Source organism: Chiloscyllium punctatum, chromosome 4 (assembly GCF_047496795.1).
Source record: "Chiloscyllium punctatum isolate Juve2018m chromosome 4, sChiPun1.3, whole genome shotgun sequence".
NCBI lineage: Eukaryota > Metazoa > Chordata > Chondrichthyes > Orectolobiformes > Hemiscylliidae > Chiloscyllium > Chiloscyllium punctatum.
In genome coordinates this window covers 18299968-18320738 of record NC_092742.1, presented here as the reverse complement: position 1 = coordinate 18320738, position 20771 = coordinate 18299968, and the positions used below count along the sequence as shown (strand labels likewise).

General features: G+C 41.4%; 1 protein-coding gene across 6 annotated transcripts in view; it reads left to right on the top strand.

Annotated features, from left to right (window-relative positions):
* LOC140476097 (poly(A) polymerase type 3-like) overlaps positions 1 to 20771 on the top strand; it is a 104265-nt gene that overhangs the window by 42397 nt on the left and 41097 nt on the right. For 2 of the 6 annotated variants that reach the window (XM_072568162.1, XM_072568166.1), the window contains 6 exons: positions 2907 to 3016; positions 3105 to 3158; positions 4162 to 4273; positions 5434 to 5523; positions 17938 to 18076; positions 20195 to 20267. In XM_072568162.1, the coding sequence (XP_072424263.1) occupies positions 2907 to 3016; positions 3105 to 3158; positions 4162 to 4273; positions 5434 to 5523; positions 17938 to 18076; positions 20195 to 20267 (578 nt within the window). Of the gene's footprint in view, positions 1 to 2906; positions 3017 to 3104; positions 3159 to 4161; positions 4274 to 5433; positions 5524 to 17937; positions 18081 to 20194; positions 20268 to 20771 lie in introns of those variants that run through there. The other 4 variants (XM_072568164.1, XM_072568163.1, XM_072568167.1 and 1 more) reach the window with 4 other exon arrangements.

Genomic DNA, 20771 nt, shown 5'->3' with positions numbered 1-20771 from the left:
ATTTTTCAGCATGTACCTGGTAGAACAGATAAGAGAACCAGTAATTGTGATATTTGGATTTTGAGAAAGCTTGAGTCGCACATAGGCTTGTGTTCAGAATTTTAAATCATGGTATTTGAGTAATATCGCATAAATAGAGAACTGGTTAGTAGCAGCTAAGAAACAATAGGAATAAATTGATCCCCTTTGGAGTGGGAGGCAGTGACAAGTGGGATACCAGAGCCATTGGTGTTTGGTCCCTATCTATTTGACAGCTAGGACGAATTGAGTGGCAAGGCCGTAGATATAGTTAAGTGTGAGGTCTTACATTTTGGAAAGTCAAATCATAATAGAGGTTTTATGGTTAATGGTAGGGCATTAATGAGTGTAGTGGAACAGCAGGATCTTGGAGTTCAGGTTCACAGTTTTATGAAAGGGGTGTCAGGGCAGTGAAGAAGGCTTTTGGCATACTGGCCTTCATGAGTCAGGGTACTGAGTTTTAGAAGTTGGGAAGTTATACAGGACATTGGGGCTGCTTTTGGAGTATTGCATTCAGTTTTGGTCACCTTGCTACAGGAAGGATGTTATTAAACTGGAAAGAATGCAAAAGAAATGCACAGGGGTGTTGCCAGGAATCAATAGTGAATTATCAGCATGAGATAACAAGAGTCCATAGATAGTATATTCCTGTCAGGATGAAAGGAAAGGCTGGTAGGTGTAGGGAATGCTGGATAACTAAAGAAATTGAGGGTTTAGTTAAGAAAATATATGGGTATGGAATGAGCTGCCAGAGTGGAGTTTGGCACAATTGCAACATTTAAGAGGCATTTTGATGGGTATATGAATAGGAAGGGTTTGGAGGGATGTGGGCCAGGTGCTGGCAAGTGGGACGAGATTGGGTTGGGATATCTGATCGGCATGGGCGGATTGGACCGAAGGGTCTGTTTCCATGCTGTACATCTCGATGACTCTTGACTGTTAACGGAGACCTTTATAGAGGTCATGAGAGACATGGATGGGGTGAATCATAGTTATAAAGTATGGAAACAGGCCCTTCGTCCAAAGCAAACCGTGCACTGCCTTTTTTCCCAGGGTTGGAGAATGAAGGCTAGAAACATCAATTTAAGGTTAGAGGGGGAAGAATAAAAGGGAACCTGAGGGGCACCTTTTTCTTTACACAGGGTGGTAAGCATATGGAATGATCTGCCAGTGGAAGTGGTTGAGGTGGCTACTGTAATAACATTTTAAGAGGTATTTGGGCAAATACATGGATGAGAGGATTAAAAGGATATGGGTCAAGTGCAGGGAAAAGGGGTGAGCGTGGACGGACATTTTTGGTCAGCATGGACCACTTTGAGGCAAAGGGCCTGTCTCCATGCTGTTAGACTCTGACTCTCTAGACGTTGCGAAGAAATTCAGACATGGGGAGGCAGTCACCTAGAGGTATTATCACGAGACTAATCCCGGAACTCTGCTAATGTTCTAGGGACCCATGGCAGGTGGTGAAATTTGAATTCAATAAAAAATCTTAAATTAAGGGTCTAATGAGCCATCTGGTTCACTAATGTCCTTTTCAGGAAAGGAAATATGTCATGCCTACCTGATCTAGCCTACATGTGACTCCAGATCCACAGCAGTGTGGTTGACTCTTAACTACTCACTGGTCAGTTACATATGGGCAATAAATGCTGACCTAGCCAGAGATGCCCACTTCTAGCAGGGGGGACAAATCTTGAATGGGTGAGTAAATGATTAATGCACTATAACACAGATAAATGTGAAGTTCTGATTTAGTAGGGAAAAAGAATGACAGTTTTATTTGACTGCAAATGTTGGTGTACAAAGGGACTCTGGTGTCTTTGAGCACCAGACACTGAAAGCAGGCATGCATGTTCAACAAGCAGTTAGGAAGGAAATTGTAATGCTTACTTTTGTTAAGAGTATCTGAGCACAGGGCATCTTGTTGCAGCTGCAACAGACCTTGGTGAGGCCACAATTATTGTATGGTTTTGGTTGCTTAGCTAAAATGATATGCTTGCCAGAGAGCGTGCAGCAAAGGTTCAGATGATTCTTTGACTGTCATTTGAGAGGCTGGATCAATTAGACCTTATATTCAGTAAGAGTTTAGAATGTGGGGGATTTTATCGAAACAGAATATTCTGACAAGGCCTGATAGACGATGTAGGGGAAATGCTCCATCTGGTTGGGAATAATCTTTGGCTGTTGTGTAGTCCATTCAGAACTGATACGTGAATCTGTCCACTTAAGGTGAACATGTGGTGAAGACGAAGTTATTGAATGTATTTAAGAAAGAAATCTACTTCTTGGCACTAAAGGTATAATGGGGTTCTACAGGGAATGGGGGTTTAGCTTGAGGATCAGCCATGATTATAGTGAATGGTGAAGCAGACTCTGGGCTGACTGGCCAATTCTTCTATCATCTTTGTTATCTGAGGGACTAGCTAAGAAGAAGAATCCTGTTTCAATATTAAACTGCCTTGATACATCAAGATTTTTTGTCCCAACTGGTTTGGAAGTACTTTGTTGTTAATATTTTTAGTATTTCGTTACTGCTAGGATACTAAAACCATGTCTCATTGAGTTAGGTTGAGCCAGGCTGTTGGAGTGTCATAATAAAATTGACTCTGCTTCATGGAGAAGGCAATTGGACCTAATATATACTCTTTGGCTTGTACTAGAAGTTTGCCACTAATGCTGAATACAATGTGCTGCCTCCTGGACTTGTTGAACACTCACTCATGTTCTGGTGGCCCCATGTAGACCTTATATAGACCTTCAGAGATGTGTCGAGAAAGGGTAAATCCTTAAGTAAAGGATCTGTGATCAGAAAATGTCTTAATTTGAGGTAGATATTGGAGAAGGAGCATGTTAAGTATACATGATAAAGCAGAATCTTTTTCTCTTAGGTGCTGATATTGATGCTCTGTGTGTTGCACCTCGCCACATTGAAAGAGTTGACTTCTTCACGTCCTTTTGTGAAAAGCTGAAGCAGCAAGATGAAGTGAGGAACTTGCGGGTATGTGTGGAAAATATTGTACTTTCACTTGTAGAGTTTCTTGCACTTATGCACTGTATTGACTTCTGTCTGTCTTTGTATTTTGCAGGCTGTTGAAGATGCTTTTGTACCAGTAATTAAACTATCTTTTGATGGTATAGAGGTATTTTTTCTCGAGTGCTAACTGATTCACACTATTTTTCAATTAAGTTTATAACTACTTGTATAAGACAATATTTTAGTATAATTCTTGCATGGTGAAATTTATCAAATCGTCATTGGTTAACGTGATTCTGCAGTGACTCAAATCTTCTGGTCAGCATTGGAGCCTTCTTTCTGATGCTGACCAGACAAAACATTACCCACTTGCTGCCTTCCGCTTTTTTTCTGGCCAGCCTTCTAATGGAGGATTCTTCCTAATTCCTTCAGTCCAAAAAAGCTGTGCCTTTTTTACTTTTTTAAAAAAACACATTAGTTGCAGTGAAGTGGTAAGTAACAATTTAAATGTTGCAACTTTGTTAGTAAGAATATTAATGTATGGGCCAGTGTGTAGGGTGGCCATTGGCTAGGATGGTGAGTTCAGTTCTTTGGCTTAGGTACAGGTGGCTGATTAGCTGTAAACTTGCCTGGGAGGTTGACGTGGTTTTACTGTGATGTTTATAGGTAATTATCTGGTTAATATGTTAGATCTCTCCCAAGTTTCTAACTAAATCAGTGTTGGAGGCATTTACACGGGGTGCCAGTGAGTTGGCGAATAGACCATAGGAAGTTTAAACTCACTGGAAATAACTGTTGGAGTTACAGGTTGAACTTCTGAGGGGTCCTGATGCTTATACTTGACAATGCATTTGTTTTCAGTCGAATCAGTTTGGAAGATCACGCCAATGTCGATTTCAGTTCTGTAAATCAATTCTGTATGATCACTGTCAATGAAACTTGGTATCTGTAAACTCTGTACATTATCAAAACCTCCCAAGATGGAAGATGCATTCAGCTAAAATAAATGCTCCCTGTCAAATTCAGAAATTTAGGCAGTTAAGTAAAACTTAAAATAAACTAATCATACTGTAAAAGTAAACTGTGTTGGAAACTGATATTTGAATTGCTTTACTTTCTTAAAAAATAACTTTGTAATTGGTTCAAAATGTGAACTCTTCTGTTTTTAGATTGATATTTTATTTGCAAGATTGGCACTTCAGACCATCCCTGAAGATTTGGATCTTCGAGATGATGTGCTACTTAAAAACTTGGACTTGAGATGCATTAGAAGTCTTAATGGTAAATAACTTTCAATGTAATTGTGTATTTGGTAACTTGAGTGTGAAAAATTACTTTGCCATTCAGAAATATCAGGGATAGCTCAGTAGTTAGCATTGCTACCTCATGGTACCAGGGACCCGGGTTTAATTTCCACCCTTGGGCTTCTGTGTGTGTGGAGTTTGCATGTTCTCCCTGCATCTGCATTGGTTTCCTTCCACAGTCCAAAGATGTGCAAGTTAGTTGGATTTGTCATGCAAAATTGCCCATACTTTCAAGCATGTGTAGGTTAGGTGCATTCTCCATGAAACATGTAGGGTTACAGGTTAAAGGTGAGGTGCTGGTGTTGATTTGTTGGGTCAAATGCCCTGTTTCTGCACTGAATTGGATTCTGTGGAAAATAAGTATTGCTTATTGAGAGTAAATGCCCACGTTGTATATGATGAATGGAATTAAGTGTGTTATCTGGTTATCATGATATTTTGTTGAGGGGCCATAACAAAAAGGAACAAGAGGAGTCTGGTTAGCCCCTCAAGCCTGCCCTGCCATTCAATAGGATTATGGTTGATTGGACACTCTTCACATCCACATTCCTGCGCTTATTCGCCATAAACCTCAAATCCCCTACTGATCAAGAATCCATCTCTGAGCCTCTCCCAATGTAACAAAAACAAACTTATATAAAAGTTCAAGTCTTTATCACTTTCTTTCCTTGTTCTGCAGAAAAACTTAAGGTGGTGAAAAGGCTTTAGGGTTTTGCAGAAAGTTGGCTAACAGTTGCATTTAGCTGACCAGTGGTTCAAAAAGTTGGATGCGTTCATGTCTTGTTTGTAATTGAGTTGATACAGTCAATAATCATAGAGCCTTTACAATGTGGAAAGAGGCAGTTTGGCATATGAAGTCTGTATCGACCCTCCGAAGAGCATCCCACCCAGGCCCAGCCCACCACGCTATGCCAATAACCCCATATTTATCATGTCTAATCCATCTAGACTGCACATCCCCCAACACTAAGAATTTCACCATGGCCAAGCCATTTAATCCACCTAAACTTTTTTAGGACATTAATAGAGCAATAAAATGTTCCAAGCCTAAGTCTTTTCTAAATCTCACTTCAAGGTGGATAGACTAAACAGCTATTAGACTGTGTGCTAAACTGAGCTATGTTTCCTGTTCAACAGGTTGCAGAGTCACTGATGAAATATTACATCTAGTACCAAACATTGAAAATTTTAGGCTGACGTTGAGAGCAGTTAAATTATGGGCCAAACGTAAGTATGCACTCATTGTGTTAATTGATTTGAGTTAAACTATTTCAAGTGATATCTGTTATAGTGACAGTTGCTATAGTTTTGTTCAGCAGTGTTAGGACTTGACAGGCAAGAACTTGACAGTGGCATCAAAGTGCAGGAACGTTGCCGTTATTTCCTGGGAATAGCTCGTTGCAGGTCATGCTCCAGATACTGCATCTATCAGTGCAACATGTAACATCTCAACCATCCCTGCACAGGAAATCCATTTTTACACTTTTTTCACATAATACATTCTACCAAGACCAATTTAACCCAGTTGTTATCTTGCTATTACTTGAATGACCCAATTTTTAAAAAAAATTACTTCTAACCATCTCCCTGTCTAAGGTAGCTTAAATATCTAACCTATAATGGCAAAGAACTGCAGATGTTGGAAATCAGAAACAAAGACAGAAATTATTGAGGAAACTCAGCAGGTCTGGCAGTATCTGTGGGGAGAAAGCAGAATTGACATTTCAGGTCCAGTGACCCTTCTTCAGAACAGGGGTTCTGGGACACTGGGCTTGAAGTGTTAACTTCACTTTTTGTCTAGAGATATTGCCGGATCTGAATTTTCCTTACAATTTCTGTTTGTTTTTTTCTTAAATTTCTAACATCCTGTCCTAGTCCCTGGCTGTCTTGTCTCAGCTCTGTGTGCAGCTGGGCTTCTGAAGTGTTTAATCAAAGTTTTTATGTACTGGGTTGCAACCAGTTTTACACACTGCTAGTTTACCTATTTACAATCTTTCAAAATCTTCAGAGTTCTAGACACGACAGCTGGGAAAGACGCCCTTTCTGTATGTAACCTGTATTGCCCTTCAACTTTGTATAATTGAGATGATCATTCATTCTTCTGAACTCTAGAGAACTTAGGCCCCCATTTTTTTTCTCTCTCGCTCTACTCGGTTTCATTGTAGGATTATCCTAGTATCTCAGTCTGCACTTTTGCTGCACTTCCGCTGACAAATATATTTTTGATTGGCCGAGGGGACGAGAGCTGCACACACTACTCCAGGTGTTGTCTTGCCAACCTCAAATGAATAAAGCATGACTTTGTTCCTGCACTGGAATCTGTTTTGATTTAATGGCAAGCATACCATTGATCTTCATTCCTTGCTGCACTCGCTGGCTTTCAGCACATTGTGAAGAACATCTCGGTCCTCTCGGACATCAACATTTTCCAATCTTTCTCCATTTAAGAAATATTTAGCGCTCCTTTCTGCCGAGGTGGATATCCTCACACTTGAGCAAAAAATGGCAAATCAAATATAATGTGGATAAGTGAAATGTTATCTACTCATCTTGTCTAAATCACTCAGGCTGTCTAAATCACTTTGAAACCTCTTTGCTTTCCTCTCAAAACTCTCATTCCTGCCAAGTTGTCATCTACAAACTTGGTATTATAAATTTTCTCCACATCTGAATCATTGAAGGTTCAGAACAGCTGGGATCTAATTACTGATCCTTGCATACCCCATTGGTCACAGCCTACCAACCTGAGAATGGACCATTTATTCTTGCACTGCTTTCTTGAGGTAACAAATCCTCAATCCATGCTAATATATATTCTCAATTCCATGTGGGTTAATTTCATAAGAATAGTCTACTCTCTTGTATGGGACTTCATCAAAAGTAAATCCAAATTCACCGCATCCACTGGTTCCTCCTAATTGACTCTAAGTAACATCCGCAAGCAGGTTTGTCAGTCATGGTTTCCCCTTCATAAATCAGTGTCTCAGTCCAGTCAATTATTTTCTAGTTGTCCAGTAATCCCATCTTGCAATAAACTGATGTCAGTAGGGAAAAACCTAACAGGTCTGGAGTTCCCTGTCTCTCTTGACCTCCTATTTCTTTTAAACAGTGGTGACGTACTTAAAACCTTCCAATCTGCAAACCTTTGCAGAATTAGTCAAATTTTGTTACTACATTGTTGCTCATATTTCAATGTCTGTAGTCATCTTTTAAGTGCTCTGGGATGAGTGTTATGAGGTCCTGGGGATTTGTCAAAATTCACCCCCTCTGACTTTACCAATATTACTTTGACTGGGGAGTGTGCGCTGTAGGCCAGTATCCCTTGTGAAGCAGATTGGGAGGGTGGACCAGTTTGAGAAGAGCAGCAGCAGTGGCAAGTGTTTTTGAAAAGTGACAACAACTCCCTTTTGACCTGTTTCTACCTGTCAGAGCAGGTATTATATCACTGCAAACAGCTGGTTGGTGTTCTTTCGTGTGTTTCTTGGCCAAGTGGTTTAAATCATGTAACATTGTTGTGGCCAAAGAGTACAGTTATAAAATCTATTCTAAAATATCCAAATTAAGTAGAATAGAGATAACTTGGCACAGTGTGCTACAGCTGTAGTACAGCAGGTATACTCAATCCAAAGTGAACATGTTTGCTGCATATTGGCTGCTAAGGGATTTTCACTGGAGAGTTGATAAAATGGAGTCTGAGCTCTGGACACTGTGGCATTATGGAAACCATCAGACTGCAAAATGTCAGAGCAGTAGAACATTGTGTTGACTCTGCTTCACCATTCAGTGAGATTGTGGTGGATCTGATAATCCTCAGTTGCACTTTCTTGCCTGTTCTCCATAACCCTTGAATCCGTTAGTGATTTGAAAATCTGTCAATTCGACCTTGAATATACTTGACCAAACCTCACTGCCCTACGTGGAAAGATTTCCACAGATTCATGACTGACTGAGAAAAGAATCCTCCCCATATCTGTCTTGATGGGCCACCTCTTGCTCTGAGATTATGCTGTCTGGTCCTCGACTGCCTCACAACAAGAATTTGCTTCAGTTCTGAAGAATGGTCATACCAGACATGCAACGCTAACTCAGTTTCTCTTCACGAATTATGTCCCACCTGAGTTTGTTCAATATGTTCTCCAGATTGAGTGATTTGGCAAAGTCTTGATGAGTAGAGTTTAATGTAGGAAAGTGTAATGTCAATTTGGTTGGAAGAGTCAAAAAGATTGTTATTTAAATAGAGACGTCAGATGGTGTAGCACAGGGAGAATCTGGGTGTTCTTGTGAATGGAGCACAGCATGCAAATGCAAGTCATTAAGAAAGCAAATAGAATCTTGGCCTTTATTGTGAGGGGTATGGGGGTTAAAAATAGCTAAGTCTTGTTAGAATCGTGCAGGGTATTGGTGAGGCCACACCTGGAAAATTTTATATGCTTTTGGCCCCTGTATTTGAGAGAAAGTGTGCTGACATCAGAGACCATCCAAAAGGGATTCTCTCAGCTGATTTCTGGGGTGACTTAACAAGAATAGCTGAACACATTAAGCCTTTATTCATTAGCAATTAGAAAAAACAAAGAGGGTCTTTTGAAGCCGAGAAGATTTTTGAGGGGGTTTGATAGGTAGCTGTTGATTTTTTTCGCTAGTAGGGGATTCTCAAACTAAGGGGCACTGTTGCAGAATAAGGTGGTGTTTACTCAAAGCATACTCTGAGGGTAGTGAATGTCTGGAAGTTTCCACCAGAGTAATGCAGATTAGGTCATTGGAAGTATTAAGAGGTGGTTAAGCCTTTTGCAGTATTGGAGTTGAAGGTTATGAGGTGTTGGCACTAATGGAGTTGAAACCAGGTGCAGCTTAGCCATGACGTTTTAAAATGTTGGGATAGGCTTGAAGGGATGAATGTCCTGCTCCTATTTCTTAGGTCTTTTCTAATATTATTTTATTCCACTTTCTGACTGAGTCCAACTTTGGATCTCTTTCTGAGCAAAATTATTTTCCTTCTGTTATGATCCCAGCTGATAATACTGAACAAATTAGATCTGAACGAAATGTAGCTTGATATGTCATATGTTTAATATTAAGATCATGTAAGCATTGAAACAAAGTTTCAACCTGTTAACCCATGCCCAATTCCAGACCAGTCCCACTCTTCTCTCAGCTTTACCATCTTAAATGATGCTTTCCAGTTTCTTTGCTGTGAATTGCTGAGACATTTTTTCAACTCTGCTTCGAGGCTGATGGCATGAATCTCTGACCGTTGTGAAGACCTAATCTTTCTCATTTCTGCCAATTGGGAAGATTAGCAACTGTTTCTGCTAAGGTGACTTCTTCCCTTGCATTGAAATGGAAAATGTTCTTTTGCAAGGGAAGAAAATCTGAACTGAACTTGAACCGTCGGTTCTGAAGTTAAAGCTAAACAAATTGCCTTAATTTGTTTGCTCTGTTTATTACAAGCAGTTAAAGTTTAAAAACTATCCATTCACCCTGCAGGCGTCCTCCTCAGCTGAATGAAATCACATTACTTCGGAATAAGATTTGGGTCTCTGTTCAAATGATGTTGACCTTTTTAAAAATAATGCCTTCTCGGGATTTAGTAAAATACATCATTTTGATTTAAAACACCTTGCATCACAACAGGAAAAAAAGTACTTTTTTTTTGTTATTTCACTATTTCCCCTTTGTAAACTCTTCTGTCTCTATTGGTTAAACTTGGGCTGTTTTCTTTAGAGCAGTGAAGATCAAACAGGGACCTGATTGAGGTGTATAAAATTGAATGGCATGGACAGCAACTGTTCGCCTTAGTTAAATGTTCATTGATAAGAGATATGCTTTTAAGGTGAACGGCAACAGATTTAGGGATTTGAGGAAAATTTGTTTCATTCAGTCAGTCATACGGTATACAACAGGCCATTTGGCCTGCAACGTCTATGTTGACCAACAGGTACCAACCTACACTAATTATGTTCATCTGTACTTGGTTCATAACCTATCATACCCTGGCATCTTAAGTGCTCATCCAGATGCTTTTTAAATGTTGCCAGAATACCTGCTTCCCGCACCCCCTCACGTAGCATGTTCCATGTTTCTACCACGCCCTGGTAGAAAAATTATTTTCCCAGACAACCTAAGCTGCTTACTGCTTGGTTTAAACTTCTGCCTTCTGGTCAGAGGGTGGTGGGAATTTGGAATGCACTGCCTGGGAGGGAGCTGAGGCCGGAAACCTCCACCAAAGAAGCATTTTGGCACTTGAAATATAATAACATTTAAATGCTAGAAAGTGGAGTTGGAGGAGATTGAGTGAGTGGTTTCTGTCAGTGCTTACTTGATAGGCCAAATGGCCTCTGTACTGTATGATTCTATGCTTCTATTGGACCCATGTTTTGTCTTTGCTAATCTGTTCCATTTTACATATTGAAAAAAGCTCTTACACTGCTGTCTAGTTCACCTTTGTCTTTATAAAGGCAGCATATTTAAGAATTTTATAAAGTTTTTATCTTCCTTTTGCCAAGTTTTAAATTCCTTCCAGCCTTTAGGTTTTTGTAAGCCTCTTCCTTTTGACCTAATACTTTTAACTTTCCTTAGCTATTAGTTTCTGATTTTCTGTTGCATATTTTACCTTGATATAAGACCATAAGACACAGGAGCGGAAGTAAGGCCATTCAGCCCATCGAGTCCATTCCGCCATTCAATCATGGCTGATGGGCATTTCAACTCCACTTACCCGCATTCTCCCCGTAGCCCTTAAATTCTTGATGGCACAACGAATTATCAATTTCTGCCTTGAAGACATTTAGCTTCCCAGCCTCCACTACACTCTGCGGCAATGAATTCCACAGGCCCACCACTCTCTGGCTGAAGACATGTCTCCGCATTTCTGTTCTGAATTTACCCCCTCTAATTCTAAGGCTGTGTCCACGGGTCCTAGTCTCCTCGCCTAACGGAAACAATTTCCTAGCGTCCACCCTCTCCAAGCCATGTATCATCTTGTAAGTTTCTATTCGATCTCCCCTTAATCTTCTAAGATCCAATGAATACAATCCCAGGATCCTCAGCTGTTCCTCATATGTTAGACCTACCATTCCAGGGATCATCCGTGTGAATCTCCGCTGGACATGCTCCAGTGCCAGTATGTCCTTCCTGAGGTGTGGGGACCAAAACTGGGCACCGTCCTCCAAATGGGGCCTAACCAGAGCTTTATAAAGTCTCACTAGCACAACGGTGCTTTTATATTCCAACCCTCTTGAGATAATTGACAACATTGCATTTGCTTTCTTAATCGACTCAACCTGCATGTTTACCTTTAGAGAATCCTCAACTCGCACTCCCAAATCCCTATATACTTTGGCTTTACGAATTTTCTCACCGTTTAGAAAGTAGTCCATGCTTGTATTCTTTTTTCCAAAGTGCAAGACCTCGCATTTGCTCACATTGAATTCCATCAGCCATTTCCTGGACCACCACTCCAAACTGTCTAGATCCTTCTGCAGCCTCAGTACTATCTGTCTGTCCACCTAACTTTGTATCATCCACAAACTTCACTAGAATGCCCCCCATCCCTTCATCCAGATCATTAATATATGTGAACAGTTGCGGCCCCAACACGGAACCCTGCGGGACACCGCTTGTTACCGGCTGCCATTCTGAAAAAAAACCTTTTATCCCAATCTCTGCCTTCTGTCAGACAGCCAATCCTCAATCCATCCCAGTAGCTCACCTTGAACACCATGGGCCCTCGCCTTGCTCAGCAGCCTCCCGTGTGGCACCTTATCAAAGGCCTTTTGGAAGTCCACATCCACTGGGTTTCCCTGGTCTAACCTACTTGTCACCTCTTCAAAGAACCTTTTTTTTTGAGGATTAAATACATTGTGTGTAAGTCCTGCTAAGATGTAATTTCCCAAAATGCAGCACTTCACCTTTATCTAAATTAAACTCCATCTGCCACTTTGCAACCCACTGACCCATCTGATCCAGATTCTGTTGTAATCTGAGATGACCCTCTTCGCTGTCCACTACACCTCCAATTTTGATGTCATCTGCAAACCTAGTAACTATACCCCCTATGTTCACATTCATATAATTTATATAAATGACGAAAAGCAGTGTATCCAGCACCGATCCTTGTGGCACACCATTGGTCACTGGTCTCCAGTCTGAAAAGCGATCCTTGAACACCACCCTCTGTCTTCTACCTTCGAGCCAGTTCTGTATCCAAATGGCTGGTTCTCCCTGTATTCCGCGTGATTAAACTTTGCCAACCAGTCTACCATAAGGAATCTTGTCAATTGCCTGATTGAAGTCCATATAGATCACCACTCTGATCACCTTAGTCCTTTTTTCACTACTTCAAAAAAAAATTCAATCAAGTTAGTGAGATATGATTTCCCACGCACAAAACAATGTTGACTATCTCATCAGTTCTTCCCTTTCCAAATATATGTACGTCCTGTCTCTCCGGGTTCCCTCCAACAACTTGCCCGCCACCGATGTCAGGCTCATTGATCTATAGTTGTCTGCTTTTCCTTACCACCATTCTTAAATATTGGCACCATGTTAGCCAGTCTCCAGTCTTCTGACACCTCATCTGTGACTATTGATCATAAAAATACCTCAGCAAGGGGCCCAGCAATCACTTCCTCAGCTTCCCACAGAGTTCTAGGGTATGCCTGGTCAGGTCCTGAGGATTTATCCACTTCTATGCGTTTTAAGACCTATAGCACTTCCTCCTCTGTAATACAGACATTTTTTAAAAATCACCATCTATTTCCCCACATTTGATATCTTCCAAGCCCTTCTCCACAGTAAACGCTGATGTAAAATACTTGTTTAGTATTTCCCCCATCCCCTGTGGTTTCTCTCACAGGCTGCCTTGCTGATTGTTGAGGGGCAAGTGTGTGGTGCTGGAAAAGCACAGCAGGTCAGGCAGCATCCTAGAGCAGGAAAATCTACATTTCTGGCAAAAGCCCTTCAGCAATGAGGCTGGGAGCCTCAGGGGTGGAGAGGTAAATGGGAGGGAGGTGGGGCTGGGAGGAAGGTAGCAGAGAGTGCAATAGGTGCATGGAGATGGGAGTAAAGATGATAGGTTGGAGGGGAGGGTGGAGCAGAGAGGTGGGAAGGAAGATGAACAGTTGGGACAGGTCATGAGGATGGTGCTGAGCTAGAAGTTTGGAACTGGGACAAGGTGGGGGGAGGGAAATTGAGGAAACCGGTGAAATCTACATTGATGCCATGAGGTTGGAGGGTCCCGAGACAGAAGATGAGGCATTCTTCCTCCAGGCATTGGGTGGTAAGGGAGTGGCGATGGAGGAGGCCCAGGACCTGCATGCCCTTGGAGGGGAAGTTAGTGTTTGGTCAGGGGACAATGGGGTTGATTGGTGCGGGTGTCCTGTCTCCCCAATGTAGAGGAGACCCCATTGGCAGAAACGGATACAGTAAATGAAGTGTGAAAGTGCAGGTGAATTTTTGATGGATGTGGAAGGCTCCTTTGGGGCCTTGGACGAGGCGAGGAGAGAGGTGTGAACACAGGTTTTGCAATTCCTGCAGTGGCAGGGGAAGGTGCCTGGAGGGGAGCGTGGGTTGATGGGAGCGTGGACCTGACCAGGTAACCTTTATGAAAAGCGGATGGGATGAGGAGGGAAATATACCTCTGGGGTCTGTTTGTAGGTGGCAGAAATGATTGAGGATGATGCGATGTGTGTGGAGGTTGGTGGGGTGGAAAGTGAGGACTAGCGGGTTGTCTCCTTGTTGCTGTTGGAGGTGTGCTGGAGGGCATCATCAACCACTTTTGAGGTGGGGGGGCTGGGATTACAGTGGGGAATTGCAGCCTTTCAAGAAGGAGGCCATCTGGTGTGCTCTGTGGTGGAACTGGTCCTCTTGGGAGCAGATGCGGTGGAGGAATTCTGAATACGGGATAGTATTTTTACAGGAGGCAGGTTGGGAGGCGGTGTAATCCAGGTCACTATGGGAGTCAGGTTTGTAGAAAACGCCAGTGAGTCAGTCACCATTGAAGGAGATTTTAAGAGGTCGAGGAGAGGTGTCAGAGATGGTCCAGGTGAATTTAAGGTCGGTGTAGAATGTGTTGGTGAATTTGACAAAGTGCTCAACCTCCTGGGAGCACAAGGTGGCACTGATGCAGTCATCAATGTAGCGGAGCAAAACATGGGGATGAATGCATCTGCATTTCCACCCCCAACTTGACCCTGGTTGATTCTAAAATTTGTTTCTGCCATGTCTTCATGGTGTTAAACTTAGTCTCATGTTGGATAATGTGCTATTGGCAGGTAAGGACTCATGAGCACAAAAAAATCCATCCTCTGTACTGACTCCGTTCACACATTAAGCAGAAATGAGTCGTTTTACTAATGCACTGGTCTTGTTCAGTTTGTAGATGAATTGCTGCTATGGAAATAAGCAATTAATCAGGCTAAATTCATAATTTGTAGTGATTTACCTTTGTTCATTTGGACGGCGGTAAGATTGGTGCAGCTCTTTGTTCACATAAAACCAGTTCTTTCCTCTGATCACTGAAATGTGTTTGGGTGCACAGCAAGTTCTGAGTTGTTTGTTTGTTCAAGCCTCCCAGTTGCATACCCGATTAATACCCTGTATGAAAGTAATGTTAGGAGGATTATGAATGAATAATTTGCACCAATAGGGGTAGGGGTAACATTCCAAAAGTTTTTACATGGGCAAAATTTATGGAGGAAATAAATGTGATAACTATCGCAAGAGCAATGGTACTAGGGAAACTAATGGATCTAAAGGCTGATAATTCCCCTGGATCTGATTGGGATATTAATAGAAGTAGCTGCAGAAAAAAGACAGTACATTGGCAGTAATCTTATGAAAATCTGGGCCAGTCCCACAGGATTGAAAAGCTGCCAGTGTAACACCCTTATTCAAAATAGGAGTAATAGATTTCCAAAATGCTTTTGAAAAGATATTGCTCATCAGGCTTTATGATAAGAACTCTTGGTCTTGTGGAAGTATATAAGTATAGGAAGAGGATTTGCTGACCAATTGGAGACCAGATAATGGGTGAGTTTTGAGAATGGCAGTGTGTAATTAGTAAAGCGTCACAGGGATTAGTTCTGGGGCACAAGTTCTTGACAATACATAATAAAGTAGCTGTAGCTCCAGAGGACCACAGGGCTGGTCTCTAATTCAGAGTGCGACATGACTAGTGGCTTGGGGTGAGGTTACCTCAATCTCTTCCCATTCCCTGAGACATGGTGACCCTCTGGCTAAATCACCACTAGTTGTCTCCCTGTAATAGTCCGATAGGATCAGGGTCCCTTTACAATATATATTTTGGACAGTAGAAACAAAAATGCAATTGGCAAGTTTTCAGGTGACAAAATGGTGGGAAGATAATGGATCTGCAGGCAGAGACAGGATAAGTGAGTGAATAGAACCTTGGCTACTGCATTTTGCTGGAGGAAAGTGAGAGATATAGTGGGAGTTGGAATAGAGAAGCTTAATATCCTAAAAATGAGAAGGCTGCAGCAGAGGGTTTTTGGAAATTGTGCATAAATTTGATGCTAGCGTACAAGTTCAGGTAACAAAAAGCAAAGAGAATCGATTATAAAAAGTAGGGAGGTCCTGCTATGCAAGGCTCTTATCAAACCACACCTGCAATGCTCTTTTGACAGTTTTGGACCCCTTTATCTAAGGAAAGATGTACTGACATTAGAGGGAGTCAGAAGATTCAGGGGATTGATCTTGGGTGTGGAAGGACTGGTTATTTTTGCTGGCATGTTGAGTAATACTGATTGATTGAAATTCAGAAGAATAAAGGATAGCGTTACTGAAACATCAGATTTCGTAGGGGGCTTGACAGGATAGGTGCAGAGGTATTGTTTTCCATTTGAGGGGAAGCTTGGACCAGAGAACACAGTCTCAAGAATGGGCTGTCAATTTAGGGCTGATAGTGAATTTGTGGCATTCTTTACCACAGAGCTGTTGTGGTTGTTTAAGTATATTGAAGGCTGAGATTTCTAATCAGCTAAGGGATTTGAGGGGCTTGGGGACAAGATAGGAAAGTGGAGTTGTGGGTTATCTGATCAGTTGTGATGTAATACAGAGCGGACTCTGGGCCAAATGACTACCTATGTAACATGCTGTTGTGTTGTGAAGGCCTTTTAATTAAACCTATGTTCTGCAGTTGGTTTTTATGTTGCTGGAGGCAGCTTATGCAAAATCACTTTGCAGTGTGCAGGATTCAGCCAAGCATTGAATTAATTCAGAGATTTTATAACTTGCAGTGTTTAGGTAAATTTCTCTAAAACTAGTATTAAATTACATTAACTTTTAGGTTGTGCATCTATTGTAGCTTACAAAACAACAGAAGCAATAGCAACCACTCCTGATGAAAGATTTTTAACTCTGACTTTGTTCCTGAGGCTTGTGCAGCATGCCTGTTTTACCTGGATATTGACAAAACAGGAGTGATGAGCCCATGACTATCTGGAGTCTTGAGTGAAAACTTCCTTTAAGTTAACTGGGAGGTGGCCAACAAAGGTGCTATCCAAGTGTTTTCTAATCAGCCTGTTCAGAGAGATTATTACACACTTCTGGACCAGGTGGTATATGAACCCTGGCCTCCTAGTTCAAAGGTATGCATAGTAACACAGCACTTTGAGCCCTAAACTATGGTCTCCCTGATGTCTATAAAAGAACAAACTGCTAGAGCTAGAGTATGATGGTACTAACAAAAGTTATATTTATTATATCCATGTAAAATATATATAAAATAGCAAATTTCATAACTGGAAAAAGTTTAACCCCCATGGGGTAGTCAATATTTCGCGATGTAGAGTTTTTCTGTGAAGGGTTAAGTGAAAACCAATTTGAGACTAAAATGCTCGAATCTTTATCCATCTTAAGCCAATTTAATGAAAGTGTAACATATGCCTTCATTTGTTAATTGGAGAGTTTGATACTTGGTCATGCTCAACTTTGCTTTGCCCTTTTGAGAGTAACAATGCCATTGTATTTTACAGCCAGCATGCGTTCTGGTTTTTACTTACCTATCTTCCTTTCTATTCACCTCTCCAGTCTTTCCCACATTTCCTCAGTTTTCCACTGTGTATGTCATGTATAGCCTGTTCGCAAGTCAGGCTCTGATCTGTGTCTTACCAGAGGGCATGCGTGCTTTTTAGATTAGATTCCCTACAGTATGGAAATGGGCCCTTTAGCCCAACAGGTCCACACTGACCCTCCAAAGAGTAACCCACCCAGACCTATTCCCCTACTCTATACATATACCCCTGACTTATGCACCTAACACTATTGACAATTTAGCATGGCCAGTTCACCTGACCTGCACATCTTTGGATTGTGGGAGGAAACCTGAGCACCTGGAGGAAACCCACGCAGACACAGGGAGAATGTGCAAACTCCACACAGTCAGTTGCCCGAGGTGGGAATCAAAGCCGGGACCCTGGTGCTGTGAGGCAACAGCGCTAATTACTGAGCCACTGTGCTGCCGGTTGGATGGAAGGATTTAGCTTATACTGAGTCACCAATGCAACTGAACTCAGTTGGAGTGACGGCTAAGAATTTGTCAAGTTCAATTGTAAATTTAAAAAGGTGACTGACATAATTTACCCTTGCACTATGCTAAAAAGGATTCTGTATGTTTTTAAACAGGCCACAACATTTACTCAAACATACTAGGCTTTCTGGGTGGCGTGTCATGGGCAATGTTGGTGGCAAGAACATGTCAACTGTACCCCAATGCTGTTGCTTCCATTCTTGTACACAAGTTCTTTTTGGTATTTTCAAAATGGTGAGTATTGCTGTCTGTGGATCTTATTTCCAACGTGATTTAGCAATAAAAATAATGCGTGTCACATTTCATTTCTGCTCAGATTTGTATGGTTGTCTACAGGTAATAGTCTCCATGTTGTGTACTCATCATTTTTAAATTGGAGTGATCAAACCAGTAGTTAAAAATTATTTTTAAAATTCCACTAGAGTTGCCACAAGGCAATTATTTTCTCTAGTATGGAATCCAGACAAAGGGACTTCATCAAATTTTAGAGCTATGAAGTTCAGGTGTGAAATAAAACCTTTTATCTCAAAGTATAAAGTCTTCTGCCATCTTCTGACCCTCATCTCCCAAAATCTTCTCAAACATTGTCCTGAAAATGACTGTAGAGACTGGTCAATTGGTACATTTTTGTGTACAGGTAAGCTGGCATGCAGAACTAAGACTGGTAAAGTTGAGAAACAGGCTAGCAAAAGCCTTTCTAAGAATAAAGGATTCTGGACTTTTCAGATTTTTCCTGGTTGCTGATTTCTTTATACTGGCATAATGGTAGCAAACTTTTTTGTTTGTGCCTTTTCCATTACTTCCATATGCTTTTAGTATTATGAAGGCAGTCATTTCCAAGTGTAGTCTATACAAGTTTTATCTGCTTTTGTTACTACTCAGAAACGTACTTCACTTTTACACCTGCATTCCTCCTGTTTTTCTAACTAATTTATCCATTTGGCCCAACAAGTCCACACTGACCCTCTATGGAGTATCCCATTCCCATTCCATTCCCTTACCTTATTACTTTATATTTCCCCTGACTAATGAATCTCACCTACATGTCCCTATGGGCAAATTCAGCTAACCTGTACATGTTTGGACTGTGGCAGGAAACCAGAGCACCTAGAGGAAACTCATGCAGACACGGGAAGAATGTGCAAACTCCACCACACTGTCACCAGAGGCTGTAATCAAACCCAGGTCTATGGCACTGAGGCAACATTGCGAACCTCTGAGCCACTGTGCTGCCCCTGTTTTTATGTTAAACAATGTAAAGTGTTGTTTTATATTGAAGTTTACTTGCCAGTTTGGTTGGATAGACGTAATGCCAGCCTTTAGGAATAGCTACTAATGGGGACTATTAATGGCTAACAATGGGTTGTGTGTGTGATAGCAGTCCATGTGATGACAGCCGGTGTAGGGGTAAAGACTTGGGAGAAGGTACCTCAAAGTTTAAATTGAGTCCAGAAGGCTATGGAGTTCCCAAGCAGAAAATAAGGTGCTCTTCTTCCTGCTTGTGCCAAACTCTGCTACAGCACTGCAGCAAGCCTGAAACACAGATGTTGGTCGGAAAACAAGGTATAGTGTGTTCAAATGACAGGCAACTGGAAGCTCAATGTATATGTTAGGTGAAGTGGTCATCCAGTCTATGCTTTGTTTTACCCAGTGTAGAGGAGAAAATATTGAGCAACAAATTGAGTGAAGTGCAGGTAGTGCTACTTCACCTAGAAGGTGTATTTGGGGCTTTGGATAGGAGGGAGGAAGTAAGCGGGCAGGTGTTACATCTTCTACAGTTGCAGGGGAAGGTGCGATGGGACTTGAGGGGCGGCAGAGGTGGGGGGGTGGGGTGAGTTATGGTTTGTTGGGAGTGAAAGGTGTAGTGGACAAGGGTGTCCTGGAGGGAATGGTCCTTGTGTAAGACTGACAAGGAGGGGGGAGGGGAATATGTCTGGTGGTGGCAGAAATGGTAGCTAATGATCCTCTGCAAGTGGATGCTGGTGGGGTGATTGGTGAGGACTCTACAGATTAACTTTAATAATTTAATGTTCAAATATTGTAACTTAATGTAGATTTAATGTTTGCTAGATGTGAAGTGAGCAAAGTAATCCAAAAAATCGCTTCTGCATCATATCTGTCTTGTTAACGTAACAAAACAAATTTTTAGAACCACCAATTGGTCCAGCCATCATAACTGCGTAAATTGGTAAAATAATCAATTGTGAAATTGCATTAATACTACAACCAGAAATGATTATCAAGCAGCACATCAGTGACTCAGACAAAACTGATGTCAACTGTGTGCTTTTGCTCTATCGCATGTGTTTAGGGGGATTCTGAAATATCAATACTATTATTTTCTCTTGACAGGGAATGGCCTAATCCTGTCTTGTTAAAACAGCCAGAGGACTGCAATCTGAATCTACCAGTGTGGGATCCTCGGGTATGTTTATAGTGAGTTAGGAGCTTGGAGTGCAGCAGTGTTGATTTGATGTTGTTGGAGGTAGACACTTTTTCTTTGAATCTTTTTGCTCTTGAGTTGTGGGTTCCACTGCTGTTGCTTATCCTAATTGCTTAGAGAGTAATTAGGAGTCGGCCACATTACTGTGTGTCCAAAGTGGCATGTAGACCTGACTAGGTAAGGAAGGCTTATTTCTCTCCCTAAAGGTCGTTAGTACACTGTTCATTCATTGTTGGCTTTTTAAAAAAGTCATTCTGGTGAGAATACATTGAGTATGTAAAAGTTAAATATCCAGTGTAGGAAATTGGGGATTGATGGACAAATTTATTTTGAATATATAGTACTAACTGCTTTCCAATACCAGTTTTACTTGTGTAAAATAACTCTGCTTCATCAACTGTTAACTCTTCAGTTTATACTTGCAAAATTAGTTCTTGTAACAATTGAAACGTAGCATCCATGTTTTTGAAGGGGAAATTAGTATGT